The sequence below is a fragment of the Erithacus rubecula genome, assembly GCF_903797595.1.
Source record: "Erithacus rubecula genome assembly, chromosome: 13".
Lineage (NCBI taxonomy): Eukaryota > Metazoa > Chordata > Aves > Passeriformes > Muscicapidae > Erithacus > Erithacus rubecula.
The window spans coordinates 9,216,042-9,238,223 of NC_136665.1; the positions used below are offsets into that span (position 1 = coordinate 9,216,042).

Below are 22,182 nucleotides of genomic sequence, written 5' to 3' on the forward strand. Positions count from 1 at the left end.
ACACAGGGTTGCTTCAGGGCTCAGCCACAGCCCTTGCAGCCTGAGCTCCACCAGGCAGAGGGCTGCAAAGTTCAGACCATCCCCTTTCCCCAAAAACTTCAGGGTTATTGTTCCCCCCCTCCCCCAGCTTGGCTTTCTCCACAGTCCAGCTGTATCCACAGAAAATGAGAGCAGAACACTTTAAATGGAGATGAGCAGAAGGTCAAAGTCCTTCAAAAAGGATGCAGATAGAAAAGCAGTCCCACCAGGACACAGTGCTAGTGCAGTTATTTGAGATTGATGTGGACAGCAAAAGCCCAGTCAAGTGAGAAAAGTGTGATAGGACAGCACCATAAAATAGGATATGGAGCACAAAAACTGTTAGAAAGCTCTTGAAATAACTGCCCTCATTTCACTAAACTCTGTTTTCCATCTTCCTCTGGGTACAGTTGTCAGCTCAGCCTTGGTGAGTGCAAGCAGAGGGTCATACCCAGCATCTAGAATTTAAAGGCTTAACTTTGACTAGGCTGGACCACAGAAAGGCCCTCAATTCACTCCAAGGAAGCCCAGGAAGGGTTGAGCCTGCCCTGCTCACACAACCCCTCCAAGGGGAGGGCAGCAGGAGCTTTAACAGCCTGTCCCAAAACAAAGGCTGTCCAGGAACAGGGCTGAAGGACTGTCCTCACTGAGGGATCTGAGCCAGCATCATTCCTGCCCCTGCACGCAGCTTCCAGAGAAGCAGAGGGGTAAACTCACTAGCAGTGCCCCAGCCAAGGAAGCAGGGCTGGCTCACCCCACTCTCAAAAACCAAGCTGGAAGGCACAAGCTTTATAGTAAGGAACAAGCAAAAGTGTCCTTCAGTTAGCAGGCATTGGCTTGCTGGAATGGTGACTAGACAGAGGAAAGAAAGCATGTTAGTAGAGGAAAAAAAGAGCCAGAAGCAGAAGTAAACAAGAAGGTTTGTTCTTGTTAAGTTTATTGGCATCATGTTCGTTTCTTTACATAAGAGCTCAGCCTACGTACTAGAATGTAGACCTCTGGAAAACAGGTAGAAGGGCTCCATTTAAGCAAGCTACAAACGCAAGAACAAATACCAGGAAGAAAGGAAGAGAGGAAAGGGACTAGATTGCCAAGTTTTTCCATACCAAAAATCCAGATTAGCAGTCAGTAAGAAGAAAGGGAAGATTCATAGTCCAGGTCATTCATCAAGAAACAGCTACCACACCCCAAGTGGGAGAGGAGCTCCTTCCACAGCACAAAGAGCCACAGGCACACTCAGCTCTGGCTCCTCATGCTCGCTCCAGGATGTCAGGAGTTAAGCAGTAGGGGAGGTGAACAAATGAGGTCATTTCATAGCTGTATTTAATTTTAAATCCAATAATCCAGTGTGCATATCAATGCTGTTATGCAAATCTGAGAATTTAGATACAAGGAAGCCAGACAGATTTTTCCAGAAGATGAAGCCTTTTTGGCCTCAAAACAAGAAGGCTTACATAGTTCATCTCTACTGTACAGAATACTGCCTCTATCTGGACTCTGTGTTGCTAGCACACCGCAGGTCACAAGTGTCCTCCTCACTTTCTACACAACCTGTGTTTCAGTACTTGAACATGTAATTCAGGAATTTTACACTAATTTATACATTTTTAATTGGTTGCATATATTAACATGTACTATAAGATTTTTCCTAAAGAAGCATTACATAATACATGGATACTGTAAAAAGATCTGATTAGTTAAAAGTAACAAGCATTAACAGAGATACATACAAAACTCAACCTAGTCTGACTGAGTGCTGAGCTTGCAATGAACTATGGGTAATCAGCCTTTCCAGTTGCAGCCTTCACGGGGAAAACACGAGACAGTTAAAAATGTATGTAACTTGTTACACAGATTACCTGTAAACAGTTTCTCTCCATTGGACACCCGGAATTAGATTCAGTTCCCAACATACATAAGAGTTTCCATTTTAAACTAAGAGAAAGGTCTGTTACCATGAAGTGTGATGTGGATGGTGTGGGGACGTGAGCTCTGAAGCGCAGGACTCAGATGCTCATGAGAGATGGGTGGATTTTGGCAGCTGGAGATGCAATTTTTTTTTTTTTTTTGTAATTTCATTTTAAACACAGAAGAGGGGCTGTGTGTTTGAAGGCCTAAGTGTGATATTCATTTGTGAAGGACTGTGCTCAACCCCTCCCACTCCCCTCAGCAGCTGCAGCTCTCCGCAGAAGCCTTCGCTCGGTCAGTCTTGTCTAGTTTGATGGGTTCAGGGAATTCATTGTAAAGTTCCACTTCGGTTTCCTAGTTGGAGAGAGGGAGGAGTTAATTAATGCCACGGCTCTGCAGACAGCTCCCAGCACACAAGGAGCTGGGGAAGGCTGGGGTGAGCCCCAGGCTGCCCACAGCACCAGCACAGGGCTGCACACTGGCCCCCTCCCTACCTGTTTAAGTGCATTTCGTGCAATCGTCTGGAAAGCTTGTTCCACATTAATGGCCTCCTTGGCACTGGTTTCAAAGTAGGGGATGTTGTTTTTACTGTAGCACCAGGCTTGTGCCCGTTTTGTGGTGACCTGGGTGGACAGAGAGCAGTATCACTACCTCCTGCTGTGCAGGGAGGGGTTTTGTTTTCAGGGCAAGGCCAGAGATCCCTCATATTCAACCTGAGCAGCTCTGACCTCAAAGCCACAACCTTGAAACAGAACACAGGAGACCACTTCCCATCACCTGACAGACCCAGTCCCAGGGCAAGGAGCACCATGCCCAAGGGCAATGAGACCTCAGGGCACTGGCTTGCTCCCATAGGAACTGCTCAGCACAGCTGGGGAAGCAGAAGCAGCTCCTTTCCTTGCACCTCTCCAGCAAGCTGCTGCAATCCTTCCACCAGTGGGCAGGAGCATGCTGTGCTCTGACCTCTCCAGGCAGGAGAAACCCTTCTCCGGTGGCAAACAACATCTGAGCCACTCTCAGGCACCTCCCACTCCCGTTTCTCAGGTAACCCTCCTGTGTTTCTACAAGGTCTCCCACCCCAGCAATTTTTTAAGAGGAGGTTAGTAAGTCCCAGTACTCACTTGTCTGTTTTCTAGGTCAATCTTGTTTCCCAGCACAACAAAAGGAAAATTCTCAGGATCCCTTGGACTGGCCTGAATGAGGAATTCGTCCCTCCAGCTGTCGAGGGTTTTGAACGTGTTGGGAGCTGTGACATCAAATACCAGCACACAGCAATCTGCTCCCCTGTAGAAGGCAACTCCTAGAGACTGAAACCGTTCTTGGCCTGCTGTATCCCATATCTAGAGCAAAAGACAGGGCAGATAAGCCAGTTCTAGTCTGACACAGTCAGTCTGCAATTAGGGCATTAATTCCAAAACTCCCCACCAGGCATACATAGTCCCCAGCTAGGCAGAGAACAGCACCTGAAGGCTTGGGGATTTCTGTAGGCACTAAGCATCAAGAGCCAGAAACACCTTCTAAAGATAGTTGACCCTTTTTGTGTTCAGCCAGGGACATATCCTTGTCCTAAGCAAGCAAGACTAGGGTATTAGGATCAGCAGGTGACCTGCCTGCAGTGCTTGAATGCACCTGGATACCAGCAGAGTCCAAACACTCTTCTGATGGCTGCAGCTTTTGCTGCCATGCAATCAGTTTCACCATGGACAGATGAAAACTTCAGATACTAGAGACATAAGGAGGCTGGCAGGTTAACACTACACCCACAGGACTTGGGGTGACATGAATGGTTGACCTTGGGAGACTTTTCCCTGCTCTTCCCAGTTCTTGAGCACTAGGGAAGTGAATCTAACAAGTTTAGTTTACTGACAGTATTAAATCCAGTTTTTTAAACAGGGCTTAGCAACACTGCTGTGAGCTGAACCCAGATTAATCTTTGTATTTCCTTGTTCAGCCCATGCAAAAATTTGTAGAGAAGCCCAGAAGCATTATGTCTAACAGAAGCTCAGTGCAAACAAGACTCACAGCCAGTACTCTGAGCCCCTACACCAGTCTGGGCTACCCCAGAGCAGATGCTTCCACACGAGTGGGGTGATGGCACCCCCTGCAGCAGGGAGCAGTCCCCCTTACCTGCATTGTCACTAGCCTGTCATCCACCATCACTTCTTTTGTCAGGAAGTCTGCACCTATCGTAGCCTTGTACTGGTTACTGAATTTCTTGTTCACATACTGGTTCATGAGCGATGTCTTTCCCACCCTGCACAGGAACACACAAAATAAAGACTTGGTTGGCTGTTTCTACAACAATATTTGAGTTAACCACCCTGAAGAGAACATTCCAGTGCTCTTCACTGCCCATAACCTCCTGGCTTTTCAACCAGCAAAAAAGCACCCACCTCTGCAAGAAGGGGCTTGCACACCAAGAGATGCTGAGACATCAGCTGAGTAAGAGCATTTGCTACCCAAGGATACAAAGGATTACATCCTGAGAAACCTCATTTCCCCATCACTAATCTGATCCTTGGTAAGGAGCAGATATCACACTATGACCATGAAGGCAATTTTGGAAGATGAAGTGCTTCAGAGAAACCCATCACAAACAGTAATCGTCAGCCTCTGCAGAAGGAGGTGGAAAAACAGATAATCTCAGAGAGCAACAGCTCACAAACACATCTGCTAGGCACCCAGAGGTGCAGATCCTCCCCAGAGAGCAAGCTTGGAGGCTCACATGCCCTCTGTGTGGCTGAGAAACATTCCCTGAACAACAGCTTGCTGGGGACAGTGGTATAAATAAGGCTTATGTCATGGGAATCAGGTTACAGCCTGCACAGCAAGTAACCTGTGACAGCAGAGCAGATTCCCTGCTGAGAGCACAGAGCAAAGCCTTTCACTCCAAGGGGTGTGCTCCAGCTCCAGAGAAGCAAAGCAGATGGCTTGGTACAGACTATGTCCCTGTTAGAGACAGAATTTTAGGAAGTGACCTAAGAATGCTTACTAGTGCTTTTCTGTTTTATTTTTTTAAGTGAAACACTCATCCAACAACACATATCCTCCTTGCAAAAGGTTATTCTGCTCTGCCCACCACATTCTCCCCATTTAATACTGTGGCAGGACCTCATGATACTAAACTGCAGGGACACATTCAAGACAGAGGGCAGGGAAGAGTTCTTAGACCTGTGATGTAACACACCTATCATGGGCTGTAAAATCTCTCCTCCCAGCACTGCTGATTCCTTACAGTACATCTAGGCTCCCACTAGTCAAGAGCACTGCTCTAGACAGAGATTAGCAGCTTAAAGGCTCTTCCACTTACCCAGAGTCTCCAAGGATGATGACTTTCAGTAACACTTTCTTCCTAGAAGTCATCTTTCACACTAGAAAGGAAGAACAATCTCATCACAAACCATTTGTATATAATTCCTCAAAAAAGCAAGCAGCAAGTTTGATGTCTGAGAAACCTGACTCTCAGCAAGGAGCCAGCAACAGGCAGGGCCCAGCACTCCTGAAACCAGACTCCAGCTCAAGGCAACACTCAGCACTGACCAGGTGTCTGCCCACTGCATAGGATGGGCCGTGTCAGACCAGCAGTGGCAATTTAACACCAAGAGGTAGATGAGCTGAGCACTTGTCATTTACTGTACCAAGACCCTTCTGGATCCTATTTCCAGGCCATTTGGTAGATATACTAGCCCAGACCATCTCCTTGACTTGAGGCAGTGCAGTAAATCATACCAGCTCCCAACACAGGCTAATAATTCTTACACATGTCACAAAATGAAGGGTAAACAGGCACATGTCTAATACCACACTGAAGCTTTTTTGTGCTGTCTAGTAGTTTCCCAGCAAAAAATAAGGAAAAAACAAACAACCCCCCCCCCCACACACATTTCCTCCATCATGAGCGTGGAGAAGTAGCAGCTTTCTCTAGCCAGCTGTGCAGTGTGAAAGAGCCAAATCCCAAGGACATGTTGTGGTTAAATCAGTTACAACAGCCACACAGGGCAGCTGAATTACACAGAAAACTGCTACCAGACTGTGGCTTCTCTGAGGGCACAGGAAGCTGACTATTGCCACCTCAGCTTTGGTATAATAAGGTTACAGTGACAAACTTCAACATGCAGCCTACTGCTGGTCATCTACTCCATTAGATGATCACTTGTTTGTTCAGTTGCATCCTGCAACTGAAAAACTTCATGGACCACTAATGGTCTATCCAATTAGCAAGAGAGCTGAGCTTCAGTTCCACACTTATTTGCTCTTCTTCAGATCAGTGAGGCAGCTACAAGTTCATCAGCTGCAGCAGGCCTGAATACAATTCTGGATATGCCTTAGCATGGTGAGAGCAAGTACAAGGTCCTGCCAGTGGCTGAGCACACCCTTCCTACCAATGAGACCCTTCTCCACACCTCTGGAGGGGCAGCCACTTTTATGTGCTGGATCAGATCACAGACCCTGTTTTGATCCACAACACAAAGATTTCTTGGCTTCCCTGAAGGAGCCCTGCAGGTTCACTACAGCAAGAGGAGCCACAAGATGCTATAGCTGTGCTACTTGACTTCAGAGAGCCTTGACAACAGGCCTTGATATTAAGCCCTTACATATGGACTTGCTTACCCTATAAAATTCCCATCCTGCTATTCCACATTCATTACAACACACAACTCCTACTCCTCAGGAGCTATTTCTGATTTTCACAGCTAAGGAGGCCTTAGCTTCTACACAACAGGGATATATGCCTTCCAAGCAGCTTGATGCTATGTGCTTCCTGGGATACACAACAGCCTAAGGTGCTAGATAACTATGCCCATTTCACCCCACTACTACAGGAGGCTTCAAGCTGTAAAAGCCTCTCATTAGATGCAGTCCAGTTGCAAAAGATCTTAATCATCAAGTTTTGAGGGTTAGAAGACACAAAGCACTTTAGCCTTTGCTGTCAGTGAATGCTGCAGAAAGAGCACCCCTGTAGCCACTGTAGTGATGCACCTACAGCTAAAACCTTTTTGGACTGCACCCACCTCACAGTCAGAGGGTTGTTTAGGTTGGGCAAGGCCTCTAGGACCATCCAATGGGTCCAACCAGCACTATGCCAAGCCACACTCATGTCCCTCAGTGCCACAACTGCATGGCTTTCAAACACCTCCAGGGATGGTGATTCCATCACTGACCTGGGGAGCCCATTCCGATGCTTGACAGTGCCTTTAGTGAAGAAACTTTCCTTAATATCCAATCTAAACCTCCCTGGCATAACTTGGGGCTGTTTCATCATGTTACTTGTTACCTGGGAGAAGAGCCCAACCCCCAGCTTGCTGTATATCTTCATTTCAGGTGTTCTGGAGCCATAATTTCCCCCCTGAGTCTCCTTTTCTCCAGGCTTAAACCCCCCCAGCCACTCCCAAGGAGCCTTGTGCTCCAGCCCCTTCCCCAGCTCCATTTCCCTCTCTGGACACACTGCAGCCCCTCAATGCCTTTTGTGTAGTGAGGGGCTCAAACCTGACCCCAGGATTTGAGCTGTGGCCTCAGCAGTGCCCAGCACAGGGGGACAATCACTGTCCTGGTCCTGCTGGCCACACCATTGCTGACACAGCCAGGATGCCACTGGCCTTCTTGGCCACCTGGGCACACCTGTGCTGGCTCATGTTCAGCTGCTGTCAACCAACACCCCCAGATCTTTTCCTGCCAGGAGCTTTCCAGCCACTCTGGCCCCAGCCTGGAGATGCACGGGGTTGTGACCCAAAGGCAAGATCCACCTTTACCTTGTTGAACTTCACACCACTGGCCTTGGCCCATTGATTCAGCCAGTCCAGATCCCTCTGCAGAGCCCTCCTACCCTCCAGCAGACCAACACTCCCACCTAACTTGGAGTCATCTGCAAATTTACTGAAGGTGCCCTCAATCCTGTCACCCAGAGCACTGATAAACATTAAACAAGACTGGCCCTGGTACTGATCCCAGGGGAACAGCACTGGTGACCAGCTGGGTGTAACTCCATTCCCCAGCACTCTCTGGGCCCAACCAGTTTTTTACCCAGCAAACAGTTCACTTGTCCAAGCCACAAGCAGCCTGCTTCTCCAGGAGAATGCTGTGGGAAACAGTGTCAAAGGCTGTACTAAAATCCAGACAGATCACATCCACAACCTGATACACTATGCAGGGTACTTTGCCATAGGTTGGTCAACCAGGAGCTGCCTTTCCTAAGCCCATGCTCACTGGGCCCAATCCCCAGCTGTCCTGCACATGTTGCATGATGGCATTCAAGATATCTGCTCCATAACCTTCTCTAGCACCAAGCTCAGACTAACAGGCCTTCCACAGATCCTCCTTCTGACCCTTCTTGTAGATGGACACTTTATTTGCTAACTGCCAGTCCACTGGGACCTCCCAGTGGGAGTCACAACTGCTGGATTGAAAGTGGCTCAGGGAGCACTTCCAACAGTTCCCTCAGTATCCACCCACACAGCCACAGTCTTGGCTGTGTGTCTAGAGCCCTGTATCAGGTCTTTTCCTCATCCTTTGTCACTAGATTTCACCCAAAATCCAATAAAGGTTGGAGATTCCCCTTAGCTCCCCTTTGGTTGCTAATGTATAGATCTGGTTTTCATTGTCTTTTACAGCAGTAGTCAGATTAACATCTAGTTGGGCTTTGGCCCTTCTGGTTTTTTTCCTGCATAACCTCATGAGATCCTTGAGATACATCTGAACAGGACTCAGTGCTGAGGAGGTAACAGCCAGTGGAGGGAGTTCAGGGCTGTGGAATGAGCAGTGACAGGTCACCCACAGGGCTGATGCCACCCTTAGGTGGGTGTTAGCAGATGCCAGAGAGGCTGGGGAGGACAGTTTCATCAAGTGTCAACACCTCCCTTTTCCAGTGGACTGCACTGTTCACTGATCCAGCTGACAGCACAGCTATGCTCACCAAGATAGAGTCAGCCCAAAGTTGTCAACAACACCAACATTCAGCTCTGCTTCTGCTCTCACCAAGATCCACACACCACAGCTTGTCTCCCCTATAGACAAGGGGACAATAGACCACAGAAGCTCTCCTGTGCACCTCCTGTGTTTGCAAAGCACATAAGTGACACTTGTCAGCACAAGCAGCCCGGATGGAGCAAGAAGCAAATGAACAGAGCTTTAAAACAGCTTAAAGACAGCTGTGTACACTGAACTGTCATGAAAAACATCTGCATAGGTTCAAGTCCAGTGCAAGTCACCTGATTTCCTCAGGACAGAGGAAAACAACTTACCCAGGAGTGGCTGTGCCAGAATCCAGCATGCTTCTGGGAACTGCTTCTATTTTCCTCAGAGTGTTTCCAATATCACTTGCTGCTGCAGCTCACTGCCTCCTGGTATTTGAAGCAGCTTTGGACAAGCTGGCATTAGTTCTCATGCTTAGGGAGGGATTTGCAGAGCCCTAAATTGCAACACTAAATCACACTGGATGCTTATCTCCCAAGTTCAACATAGCCTGAAGTCCCACTATGAGGGGAGGGAAAACTGCTCTGTCAAGATTCATTACCTTAGAAATAACTCAGGTGAGTAACCACCTGCAGACATAGGAAGTCAGGCTGAATCAGAGCTGACACTGCCTTCCTGTCATAGCTGACAGGCTAGCCAGCAGTGTGAAGGGCTGTCACTGCCCCATCAACCCCAGGCAGGTGAGACACTCAGCTTCCATCCCAGGTGACACAACGGATGTGAGCCATAGCACAGGAGGAGCTGCCACAGCTGCATATTTGGTGTGGGCCATGAGACAGTGAGGAACCCCAGCCCAGCCAGGGACCAGCAGTGGACACTGCCCAGTCTCACACCCCTGTTCTACCAGGCTTGACTGATGCTGCCTTGAAACCCAGACAGTTGATGGGCCAAGCCCTCTTCAATAATCTTCTCACTGCAGATATAAACAGATCAACACTTCAGAGTTTTTCCTTCCCCAATACAACAAGGAAACATCTTCGGGTCCTGTAGAAAATGGTTGAGTTGATTTAGGCTGGAGTCCACTAACTCAGCACTAAGATTATTTTGCACTATATAATGCAGCTTGTCTTCCTTTATGGTATTTGACACATTTACCCAGAGCAGCACCCTGTTGAGGCACACACCCTTCAGATGGCAGTGTAAGAGCTCACATGGGGCTTGTGTCCAGTCCCAGGAGCACTTCTGAACAAACACTTCCTTTTTCAGAGGTATCACAAAGAAAAACTTGTTTGTTAAGATTTGATCCAAGACTCAGCTCTGTTTCACACTGCATAAAATTTTTTTGAGCGAGGTCATCTGCATGGCTGCTCAGAACACAGCCTACAGCAGCACAGCCTACAGCTCCTGCTCAGGAGCCACCAGGCACAGCCAAGAGCTGATCATCAGCATCATTCCTCCTCCTGGCTTAGCTGGTGCCAAAGAAATGACACAGCTGTCTCTAACACAGGAGAGAAGACCTTCCACTCTATTTTTAATGCTTATCCTTGCCTTGCCTATGGCAAACAAGCCATTAATGATATGCTGACCCTCAGGAAATTAAGCTGGTATAGCATATTCTTTCCCACAATACTGTTGTTACCTTTAAAGCTCACCTGCAGGAGTAGCATGGGAAAATCTCTAACACCTAACCTGCAAGTGTCACTGGCTTGGCTGATCTGAAAGGAAGAGTCAAAACCCATCCTATGAAGCTTCATAGCACTACAGCTCAGATTCAAGAGCAAATAAAGCCTATGCCAAGTCTAATTAAGATTCCCTTGTTGCTTCAGAGTACATTACAACTGTCCTTTCCCTTGCTATATTAAGACAGCTGGTTTAACTCAAAGCAGAAATGGAAGGTTATGAATTCCTTAGAGATGTTCACGTGTCAAGTCACAATGCAGGCATTTTAATATTAATTGGGTTGGTATAAGCAAGGAACAGTAGTAGCTTGCACTGAAGGCTCATCAGACCTCAGATTAGCTATGCTTTAACAGAAGCAGGCCTTGCAAAAGGAATATTCTAAGCTGCTCATGAACAATTTTAGTGTGAAAGCATCCAGCCCTATGAGAATCTCACCTCCATGGAAGACAAGGCTCCCTAAGCAGCATCATACCCATACCAGTTTTGAAGCTGTTGAGCAGTCTTTACTGTTTCAGCTTTGCTATTGAACAGCTGTAATCACAATTCTAACATGTCTATAGAGGCTGGAATGTTTGACCAGGAGTTCCCTGGGCAGCTATCAGCCTTCCACCTGCACCTTCTGCTAGAAACCAGCTCAGTGCTGAAGTGTGGATCATCTCACTTTGTGTCCTCTGCCAGGAATATTTAAGACCACACCGACAAAGCACAGAATGGTAGGGCAGCAAGCATTGAGCAGAGCTAAACTCAAGAGTTATGGATGCCTAGTTTTGCTCCCTGTCCCAGCAGGCAGCACAAGAGTAAGCAGGTATTCCACAAAAAGGTGCATTTGAACCTGAAGCACTGCAGATCTTTTCTGGGTGCTGTGGCTGATAAGGAAAAGTTTCCACTTTCCCACAGGACCTTTAGCAAAAACACCCACCATGAACAAGATGATGTGGACAGATCAGGTCTCCATTAGGGGCCACCACATACAACAGCATGCTCACCACAGTGACCAGACAAAAGCTACCCTTGTGTTCTGGAAGAACCTTCCATCCTGAAATGTGAGAAAGTGTCCTAAAATGCAGCTAAGTGCACTTCTGACACAGAAACAGCACATCTACTCACTGTTCTCTTGCATGGATGTCTCTGTACTACAGAGAGCTATTTTTATTCTCTCCCTCCTCCCTCACTGGGTTCAGCATTTCTTCAAGGAAACTGAAGCTAGAAATATGATTCAGGACCAGCTCAGTCAGACTGAACCATTCCCTCTCAAAAGCAGCAAGCTCCCTAGCACATCTGGCACCTCAAGGGCTTCTGCCTGCTTAGATCTTCAGTGAAATGAGACTGTCACTGAACATTTATCCTGTTTTTAGAGGACCAAGCACACCAAACAGCCTGGCAAGTACCACTTGTGCCATGATCACACTGTACTTTGCAATGCTTTAGCTAAACCTTTGAGTAGATATATGAATTTGTTCCAATTTTTCAGCTACTCTGAAAAAGCAAAGTCTCATCCTGAGGAAAGGCATAGCCTGTTATTGCCATTAGTTAACCAGTCACAGCTGCAGAGTGCCCAAGCAGTCCAGACACCCTTTGTATTGAAGCCTCAAACTCCAACTGCAGCAGAGCCCCAGATGGGGCTGAACAAGTTTTACCAGTTACAATTTAACAACAGCTTGGTTCCCTCTGGCTGGTCACACAGACATTGCTAATGGGGTGTCAACCAATACAAAGCTACAAGTGACTGCCTGAACAGTTCAACACAAATCCGAGACCAACAGATACCAACGTTTAACAAGTCACTTGCATTCTGCCAAGAGTGACACAATAGCCCACAAGGAAGATAGAAGTCCTGCCTTTTCAGCTGGGCACAGCAGTACCAGAAGACAATCAGCAGGGGCTGCTAATTTCATATCAACATGGCTTAAGAGATGCCAAGCTGCCTTCAAGGAAGAAACTAGAAATACGACTGCCTTTGATGTTTTTGACTGCTACAGAGCCTGCATATGTTCCTTACCAAACCTGGTGCTCTACACGTGGGACATGTATCCAGCATCCTCACACTGAGGACTACTGCAGGAGCATGGGAAGCTATAATAGCAGGTTGAGCCTTCACTGACAAAGGCTACACAAGCAGGACAGTAGTCTCTTCTACTCCCATGACAGGACTATCAGCAGCTCAGCTTCCCCAGCTCACTGGAAAATACCATTGAGAAAAGCCTCACATTTAGTGGGGACACGTGCTGTGTCTAAAAAGGAAATCAGGAACATCTTGTCATTTGGGCTGACAACTTGCAAGAACTGCTCCCTGTAAATAGGTTGTTTTTGAGGGCAATGGGCTCCTGCAGTCTATGCAATCAGAGGCACCTTCAGGCCTCACAGATGCACCACAGAGCAGCAGTCAGTCAAACAGACCCCACACCAAAAGCAGCTGGCAGGATATTCCTGTGACAGCTACACTGAAGGTACACTCTAGCTGCTGTTCTATCAGTAGCATCTCAAAACTGATTTCCACCTCCTTCCCAATACATTTATGTTGCTGTTCTAACCAATATATTCCCTCCTGCTGGTACCCAGCCAAAAGCTCAAGCACAGCTCCTCATTCCCTCCTCAAGAGGAGCAGTTCAGCTGCCTGCTGCTTACTGCTCCACCAAGAGCAGGCTTCTGTCCAGTTGGTACCTTTCCCAGACAGCCCTGTGAGGTAGAAATTACCTCTGTTCATGGAGCTGGAAACCTCAGCTACAACTTAATTTTTGATACCTTGTGTAAAACATTATCTTGCAATCTGACAGGTATAAATACACTGTCCAGTATATCCCACCCCCATGTGAGAGTCCTATGCCAAAAACTTCACCTTCTTGAAGAAGAGCCTAGAGCTTTAGATGCCTGCTAGCACACTGACATGGCTCAGATCAGAACTGAATCTTAGAACATAGTTCAGTATTCCAAAGGAATTAGCTTTTTAGACTACAGCTGTTCTGCAGGACATTTCCACCTCTTTTTGAGGGTGGAGTTGCAGCCTCCAGTGCTGGAACAGCTGCTCTGAACTAACTGAAGCTCAGGAACCAGCAGCAGTAGCTCAGCCACATGGCTTCAAGCTCTGTTCATTGTCTACTTCAACATGGGCACCAAACCAGTGTGACATGGTGCTAAAAGCCAACTGACATGGTCTGAAGTAGCTCCCAGATGGAACTGACACTGGGCCTACACAAATATTCTGCTGTGTCCTGTTCATGGGTAACATGCTCTTAAGACAGTTCAGCACCAAAGGAAGAGAATGATGGTGCCACAAGCAGCTTGGAGAAACAGCAGAAAACTCAGCTGGGAAACAGAAGCTTTGGAACAGTTTTGTGCATGATAGATTCTTGGTGTGATCAAGGAAGCTCCAGAGCCAGTGCTGGGTAAGACACTCCTATCAGTGGCAGTAAGGTTTTAGCTTGCCTCAGACATTCCCTCAATCCTCAGCTAAAGGCTCTATCACACATTCCTGATGAGGGCAAGGATCCTGCTCACTGGAAGGAGACGTGCCAACATCCATCCTGCCAGAGTCCAGACAACACAGGGAAGGCAGAAGCAATGCCACTGGAGCCACGTTGGCAATGAAATCACAGGACTTGCACATGAGAAGGGGTCTGCCCTGCCAGAGGTCTCAGCTCTGCTGTGGCTCCCTTAGGGCTGAGATTTGGAGTGCTGCATTCCTGGGAGGCGCTGATGCATATGATCAGTTAGGCTCAAAGCCCAAGTTCTGAATGCCAAGCTCTTCAGTCCAAGCCTCACTGATTCACAGGCCTTTTACACCTCTTGGCATTTCTCCAGATGAGAGTTGTTCTATGCTGCACAAAGTTTAAATACTACCTGTGGAACTGAACAAGTTTTTGGCCGTAAAGCTGCCATCATGAATTATGACTCTACTCTGGAAAAGTCCAAACTATATAGGACTAGACACCAACCCTAATGCAAAATACTGATCTCTGATTTCTACTGGTTTATATATCACAACAGCCACCTTTCTCAAGAAGAGGCAGGTTGATCTGACATGGTTTGCAAGTGGGAGCAAAACAAGCATGAAAATGCATTTGCTTACAGTACCACAGCATATGTTTTTCCATGTTCAGTCAGACCAACAATATTTTCAGGAGCAGTGGGAAAGGTCTGGAGGACATTTCTTGCTGTCTATGTGAACAATACTTTGCCCAGACTGCTGTTAAGTCTAAGATCACAGGAGCACATGTAGGATTATCCTAGGTGATAATCACATTCAGCCAAAGCAATGTCATGAAGGGAGTGAAGAAAATGTCCCCAGGGATGCAGCCAGCTATGCTGGGCAGCCACCTTACATGGATCACTTTGCTCCTCAACATCCTGGGCATGATTCCCAACATCTTCACAGGTGTGGGAGATTGCAGCTGTGGCAAGGGATGAGTCCAGGAAGATCCTTTTGAAGCTAATGCTACACACTAACAAGACCAGGATTCCCAGAAAGCAAGGCTGCTGAAGTAGAAATCTTCAGTTTATAGGAAGACATTTTACAAGAAAGCCAAACCCAGAAGCTTCACTGAAAGCTGGATGTTTCCATCATGAAGTTTTAGTCTACTGATTCCTCCAGTAGCTAAGTGACCCTTACACCACAAAATATCCTCTCAGGATTGGGCAGATACACCCTAACAGATGGATAGCAAGTGTCTCAATACCTTCTGCTACCCTTCTCTTGGAGGCTCAAATAATGTCAAGAATGCCATGTCATTCAAGAATCATTATTGCTGTGCCCCTACCTTCCAGGAAGAAGCAGTTCCCCTTTTAAATCCTACAGGATTCCAGGTAGTTCCCAGCAGATTTCCCCCAAGGACAAAGCTGTTACAAGAACAGGCATGCTTGCTTTAACACCCCTCCCCCTTTATCGGAGCAAGCTTAACTTCCCCTATTCTGCCCTGGGGGAGACAATCTCAGGATGTGGGAGGAGAGTTGAGCACATAGCTGGCTGCTGGGAGACACTAGGCAACAAGCCATGTGTCTTGACTAAGGGCCTTGCCTACGCAGAGCACTGCAGCGACACCAGCACAGCTTCCATGATGCCTCTCCCATGATGGCCTCCTTGGTGGACAGCTTTCCACTCAGTAAAATCTTGAGCCAACTGGAACACAGCTATAGTGCTCACACAGCCCAGTTTATACAGTGGTGTCTGCTGGCCTTCTGGCACACAGCCACCCAGCTAGTGGAGCCACCCAATAGTTTTAGTAACCCTGACATGAATATCAAGAGCCCAGCACAGTTCTCACATCAGACCATATAGTGAGTGACAATTCTCTTATTGCTTTCAATAAAACAAACAGTGCCAGAGGCAGATGGGTTGTAACCTATGGGTCCAGAAGATAAGGCTGTCCAACTTAAAATATCCTAAGTTAGCCAGGTCACTGACAAAAAGCTGAGTTGTTAGATTTCTACCATATCTGACAGAATGTTTTAAGTGCTCAGATTGATTTCTAGTTTTGACTAGAGTTTTTAAGTTTTCACACACTCCTGTCATGCTTTCAGTTTCAGAAACACAAATAGATAACTTTTGCAATGGTAAGCAAAGCCCAGATCTTAGACCTTGTCAGTGGTAAACAAGCCTTGTTTATCCACTCCTGGCTGCCAGAGTTCCTAGAGGCTGGGCAGGAAACAAGAGACTAAAAGGAGACTTTGACCAAGTCAAATGACAGCCCTTAGGAGGTCTGCCAGAGGCTGTAACTTACACCTGATATTCAGATCAGAGAGTGAATATTGCGTCTCCTGCAGCGTAAGAAACACGATAGAGAAGCAAGGACAAATATTGATGGGAGATCCTACTAGCAGATGTAGGGAAGCACCAGATCAACACTAATGGCAAAAGGAATTACTCCTCCTTCCAGGAGGTCCTGTTCTCAGTAATAAGTCTTCTAGAGAGAAAGCTTTCTCTAGGGACAGGTTGTAATCTAAGAACTACACCTTGATCTGTGAGCAGAACTCTTGATCCTACACACACTCAATACTATGCTAATGTGGTTTGCAGAGCAGGAAGGACAAGTATTTCAGTACCAGGATGGGACAGGTGCAACAGGTAGCCTGCCATGACAGCTGAAGTCAGTGACTAACAAGGAATTCATACTATGGATTCTCAGTTTCACACTCATACTTCATACCCTCATACCTCTTGCATAGATCCTGCATCAATACTTGAACACTTCACCTATTCTCTAGATGAAGCTCCACAGAGGTCTAATAAAAACCTCACTTGCATGGTGAGGTTAAGAGAACTCTGTGGGCAAATGGCATCTTGTTAGGCAGGGAGAAAGGCTCAGGCCTGGGCACGTCTCAGCTAAAACCCTCTCACTGCTCATGCTCAAGAGAATGTCACTGCTCTGCCAGTTTGGACTCCAGATATCATTATCCACGTCTGGGAGCTGAGTGACTCAGCCCACTTGAGGGAGACAAGCACCAGACAGGTTACTTTGAAGAGGATTCTGCTTCCAGCTGGAAAGAGTTCAAGGGCTCAGCACAGACTTGTTAGATAAACTGGTAGCCCCAGTAACCAAGGTCCAGGTACTCCAGGCAGGCTGGCTCTGAAGGCAGCTCCAGCTGATGGCCACTATTTTACTAGTCCACCTTATCTCTCAAATGACCAAAGTTACAGTATACAGGACAGACTCAGGAAAAATACTGGGACTTTTAATTGACATTAAAGAGCTATTAAATTTCTTTTAACAATTTCTGCCTGAAACTCATGTGAGCACAGTTAGACACAATTAGTCAGCTTACATTGTCATTTTAAGTGGTTATGCAGAAGAGCAAATCACTCACTGTATCAAGTGCCTTTAAATCATACAGCTAGAAATCTGTGCCACAGGTTTACACTTCAATCCTGAATCTTCACTGCCTTGTGAAGGCAGGCATGGCCTCAAAAACAGGTTTCCTGGCATGAGAAATCAAGGCTATTCGAGATAAGCTGCAAATCAACACACTTCAGTGGCCTTGATGAGCTTGCTTCCCTTTCCAGGGTCACTGACCATGAGGTAGCAAGAGCAGTGCTGGCCAAGCTTCCCCCACAGGCAGAGCTCTGGCTGCTGGCACGGAGAGGAGGAGCAGCGCTCACAGCAGCGATGACATCACCAGGGCAGAGCTCCGCCAGCACAAAATGCAGCAGCGCGCTGGGCTGGGAGCTGCAGCCCCACCAAGGGAGCAAAAGCAACAAGCACACAGCAGCCAGAGGGGAGCCGAGTGACACAGGGGTATCCCTTCCCTGCCTGCTTTTCTGAGCAGCACATGGGCACTTCCTGACCTTGGACGCTCATTTGCAAGCTTTATTCAAGGTGCATTTAAAGAGAAATGGGAGCTTCAATCGAGCCCCTCACTGCAGAAATAAGCATGGTATATTAACTAGTGTCATTCAATTAATAATCCATACCTACTTCAGTTTCGAGATGCACAGCTCATGTTTGGATTGGTGCTGCACAGAGTGACACTTTTATCCTGGCAATCTCCAGTCACAGCTATATCTGAAGGCAGACTGTTACAAAGCAACTACAAAAGATCATTTTAGGAAGCTGCAGAGGGAAGCCAACTCAACTCTAACTCAACGGACAATTAAACTGCAATCATCAAGACAATGCTGTGCAAGAATGAAGTACTCCAGCATCTGAAGGATGCAAGATTGCTGTCAGAAAAGCAGCACATGCTACTGCCCAACCAAGTTCAGCATTTAGGTAAGGTCTTAGCTGGACTCCCTTCTCTGGAGGCAATAATCTTTAAATTACTCTACAGCCCTGCAAGGGAATCTTAGATCCATCAGGCCCCAGTAACAAGGACTTCAGAGCAAGTCAGGTCACAGCCAAGGAGAAGCCAGAAGACATAAGGAAACACTGGCAACATGCAAGGTGAGGGTTCTGTACTTATTTCACAAAGGCTCCATTTACTTCACTTAACACAGAAAATTGCTGCATTCTAAAGGCAGGGACATGCAACAGTAAGTACCTGTGAGCCCACATCATCCGCCAGTTTCAGAGTATGCAAATATCCAAGTGCCCTATTTCATAGCCCTTATTCCTGAGCCAGGTACCTGCAAATCCTCTCTCACAATGCAGCATTTAAAAACACACCCTAACCAAGCACAGGCAATTTTGTTTACAGCCAAATGTTAAGTTCTGCATAAAGCAGTCTCATTTTCACACAGAAGTTAGACCAAAATCCCATACATGTTGGAGACAGAGCTATTTATAGTTTTGCACAGATGGTTTGATGGTAATTGTCATGTTTCCTCAAGGACAGGCTTTGCCAGAGATTTGCTCCAACAGGTAATTCTCACAACCTTCCAACACAAGTATCTTAAAACATGAGCTTTAAGAAGGTAATGCAGAAAATAAATCTGGTAACCCTCCTGCTCATAAGCTTTTATTTTGGATAACAAACTAAGCAAAGTCATATCTTTCCCAGGTCACTTCAGAGCAGTACATCGTACACTTTCAGTTAAGGATTTATCAATGTTGTGACATGTCTGTGCCACTCTGAGTTTGATTCCCTGGCTTCAGCAGGAGGGCCAGGATGCTGTAGTGCAGACTCTGCAACACAGTTATTTGAATTCTAAACTCATCACCCTGAAGGTACAATTCAGGGTGTCCTGCTCCCCACCTCGTCACTCTGGTGACCAGTGGCAGGATCAAGAGAACAGCTTGAAGCTTTGTCAAAACAGGTTTAGGCTAGATACAGGGAAAAAGTTCTTCACCCAAAGGGTGGCTGAGCACTGGAACAGGGCTCCCCAGGGAAGTGGCACTCCAGGGAAGTGGCCATGGCCCCAAGCCTGCCAGAGCTCAAGAGCACTTGAACACTCTCAGGCACACGTGGGGGTGTCCTGCACAGGGCCAGGAACTGAACTCCCACGATCCTTGTGTGTCCCTTCCAACTCGGAATACTCTGGGATTCTATGCTGAGCTATGATCAGGGTATTTGAGTTTGAGGACAGGGACCAGTGTGTGACACCACAGGGAAGAAGATTGTTTAACACAGCCAGTCCCTTCCATTGTATCTGTTATATTTCACACACTACAGATTTGGAGAGGAGAAACTGCTAATCAGATTTCAGAAGTCTTCCTTATTGAGGGGTCAGATTAGCCCCATCTAACAGCTTTTCTACACCAAATGTAGGGTATTAACATAACACCACAAAGAACAAAGGAAAAAAACAACACCCCCCCAAAAAGGCAGTGCTTTGAAAGTTAACAGTATTAGAGGTGCTTTAATTCTGAGGACTCAGGCTGGGCAGGCATGGTGGGTCCACTCATTAGTGCATGGAGGGCAAGTCATGTGTTCAGTCAGCTGTTGGGAGTCACAAGGGAGAGGGGGAAAGAAAAGTATACTTGTTCTTCCTGAGTAAGTACTGCAACGAAGCCTTGATTATTTAACAAGGAATATTCAAATGACTCCACCCACTTTAACCTCAAATTCAGCTCCTGAGAGAGCAGGGTACACTGACTCCAGCAGCCCAGTTCTACTGGAACCATAGCTAGGATGCAGCTACTACTCACACCACTGGTAACACCACAGCCTTCAACTCACAGCCACCCAAACACTGTGGCATAGCTACTTACACACTATTCCCCTAAAAAGAGAATTCTCCATTTCCCCAGACTCAATCCCCACATGGCTACACAGACTGTCAGGCCAGAGCTGGCCAGTGACAAGTACTGAAAACTTTAAAGGTTCCATGCTGGCAAGTGTCAAACAAAGAACAGCTTGCTTACAATTGGGGGGACTTCATTCTGTCATGTGTTCTCAGTTTACATATAAAAACCTCGTACACACAGATCACAACAGCTCTGCTTATCAGCAAACATTTGGAGTTTTCCAGGAGATAATGCTGAAAATTCCGGCTTTGAGAACAAAAGGCCTAGAGTTTCTAGGTAAGACATGCTCATTTTGATGCTGAGGTTAACTATTCTACTTCAGATTAAGTCAGCCTTTTTACTACTAAAATAATTCCTCTATTTACAGGGAATGCAATTGTCTTAAGTACAATCATCAGACATTTCCATATTTATTAGTCTCTCGCTGTATATATGGAAACTAATAATGCATCCATCACTTAATTTACCTTATTATACACTCAGAGACAAAAGCACTTCTAACATCCACTCCAATAGTTCTTAGAACTGACTCAGGCTTTACACACACCGACAGCTACTTTCGCAATAACTGCCAGTCTCCTCGGCCGCCTCTTCGGTCACATTAATTTCTCCCGAGGCTGCCGGTTCGTGTTTAAAGCGGCCCCCAAAGCAGCGTTTCTCCCAGCGCCCGCACAGCCCGGCCCTCCTTGGCCCCGGCTGCCCCGCAGGCTCCGCGGCTGCCCCGGCACAGACAATGCGCTGCCCCGGGCGGCACTGCCCGGGCCTCCGCCAGCCTCTCGCGGAGACGGCCCCACAAAGGCCTGGCGAAACGTGGATCCCGGGGAGGAGCCCTTTCCCGGGGAGACCCCTGCACTGTCCCGAGGGCAGCGCGGCCGCCCGGGCCCGCCTCGGGGTGGGCAGGCGAGCCGGGCCCCGCTGCAAAGCCGGCCGGGAGCACCGAGACAGCGCCGCCTCCGCCGCGGCCCCCCCGGTGGCGGGGAGGGGCCGCGAGCAGCTCCCCCCGCCCCATCCCCGCGAGCGGCGCGCTGCCCGCGGTGCCGCCGGACTCACCTGGTGCTGCCGCCGCGGCCCGACCCCGATCGCTGCGCCCCCCGCCCGCCTCGTCGGCTTTAATGGGCCCCGCCGCCTCCCGCGCTCGCTTCCGCCTCCCCGACAACTTCCGCTCACGGGGCCCTGACGTCACCGCGCGCCGCCCCACGTGACCGCGCCAGCCCGCCCGCCATGTTAGGTCGCCGAGGCCGGGCCGTGTGGGAGATGCTCGGCCGGCGTCCCCCGTGCCGTGATTGTCCGAAATAAATGTTTGTGGTCCCGCCGGAGCCCCCCCCAGAAGGGAGCGGTGGGAAGGGATCTGCCTCCCCCGCGGGTGCCGTCGCAGCACGGCAGTGAACACCGCGCCCTGCGCTGAGGGAGGAGGAAAGGGCCAAAGAAACCTTCATGCTTTCAGAAATAAAAGCTGCGGACACACAGGCACAAATCTGTTCCTTGGAGTTTTCTAAAATGTGTTGAAGAACTAGCACGAAGTTCTTCACGGTTAAAAATGTGAAAAAAAACCCACCTTTGTTATTGCCATTAGATATAAAGAGGCCACATTTTAGATAGTATATATTTAATGCTTATGAATTTTTACTTGCAGCTGTAATCTTGAGTGGGGTAGTAGCATCAGCACTTGTCAGAAAAGAAGGTAAAATATGCCAGTTGAATATCCATTCAGATTGATTAACCAAGCAATTGTCAGCACCAAGTAGTGCAGGCAAGTAAAATTGGACTTTCTGAAGTCTCTGGACCCTAATTCATGTGGTAACAACTGTCCTGGTGGTGGTACAAGTGAAATTCATATTTTCTATTCTGTGTTGGCAGCAAGCTCATTTATTATTCAGCAATTACTTGAATATTATTATTCATCCAAGTCATGTGACTGCTGTGGGTTTAGTTAGCTTGTGAACTCAGGAAAACAACCACGAGAAAAAAAAGTTATTTTTAAAGCTGATGAAAAATAATAGAGGATTGAGGCTAATTAATTATTTTTTTTTACACAATATGAAAAGCAAACAAA

The 22,182-nt window shown here is 47.4% G+C and overlaps 1 protein-coding gene across 2 annotated transcripts; it reads right to left on the reverse strand.

Annotated features, from left to right (window-relative positions):
- Positions 1 to 1,323: 1,323 nt before the first annotated feature.
- Positions 1,324 to 21,296, reverse strand: RAB7A (RAB7A, member RAS oncogene family). Of its 2 annotated transcripts, XM_079316588.1 has the most exons (6): positions 21,180 to 21,296; positions 5,237 to 5,297; positions 4,054 to 4,180; positions 3,048 to 3,266; positions 2,421 to 2,549; positions 1,324 to 2,280 (listed from the first exon to the last, which is right to left on the reverse strand). In XM_079316588.1, exons 2-6 carry the CDS (start codon positions 5,287 to 5,289, stop codon positions 2,185 to 2,187), a joined length of 624 nt encoding a protein of 207 aa, XP_079172714.1. In that variant the 5' UTR covers positions 5,290 to 5,297; positions 21,180 to 21,296; the 3' UTR covers positions 1,324 to 2,184. The 2 variants fall into 2 exon arrangements, with proteins under 2 accessions (XP_079172714.1, XP_079172715.1); XM_079316589.1 differs by lacking the exons at positions 5,237 to 5,297; positions 21,180 to 21,296 and adding an exon at positions 4,320 to 4,469.
- Between the last annotated feature and the right edge of the window lie 886 nt (positions 21,297 to 22,182).

Coding starts and splice junctions, on each gene's coding strand:
- RAB7A (XM_079316588.1), bottom strand. CDS start 5,289: ATGACTTCTAGGAAGAAAGTGTTACTGAAAGTCATCATCCTTGGAGAC. Junction 3,267..4,053: donor ACAGGCTAGTGACAATGCAG/GTAAGGGGGACT, acceptor CTTTTGCTCTAG/ATATGGGATACAGCAGGCCA. Junction 2,281..2,420: donor CACGAAATGCACTTAAACAG/GTAGGGAGGGGG, acceptor CTCTCCAACTAG/GAAACCGAAGTGGAACTTTA.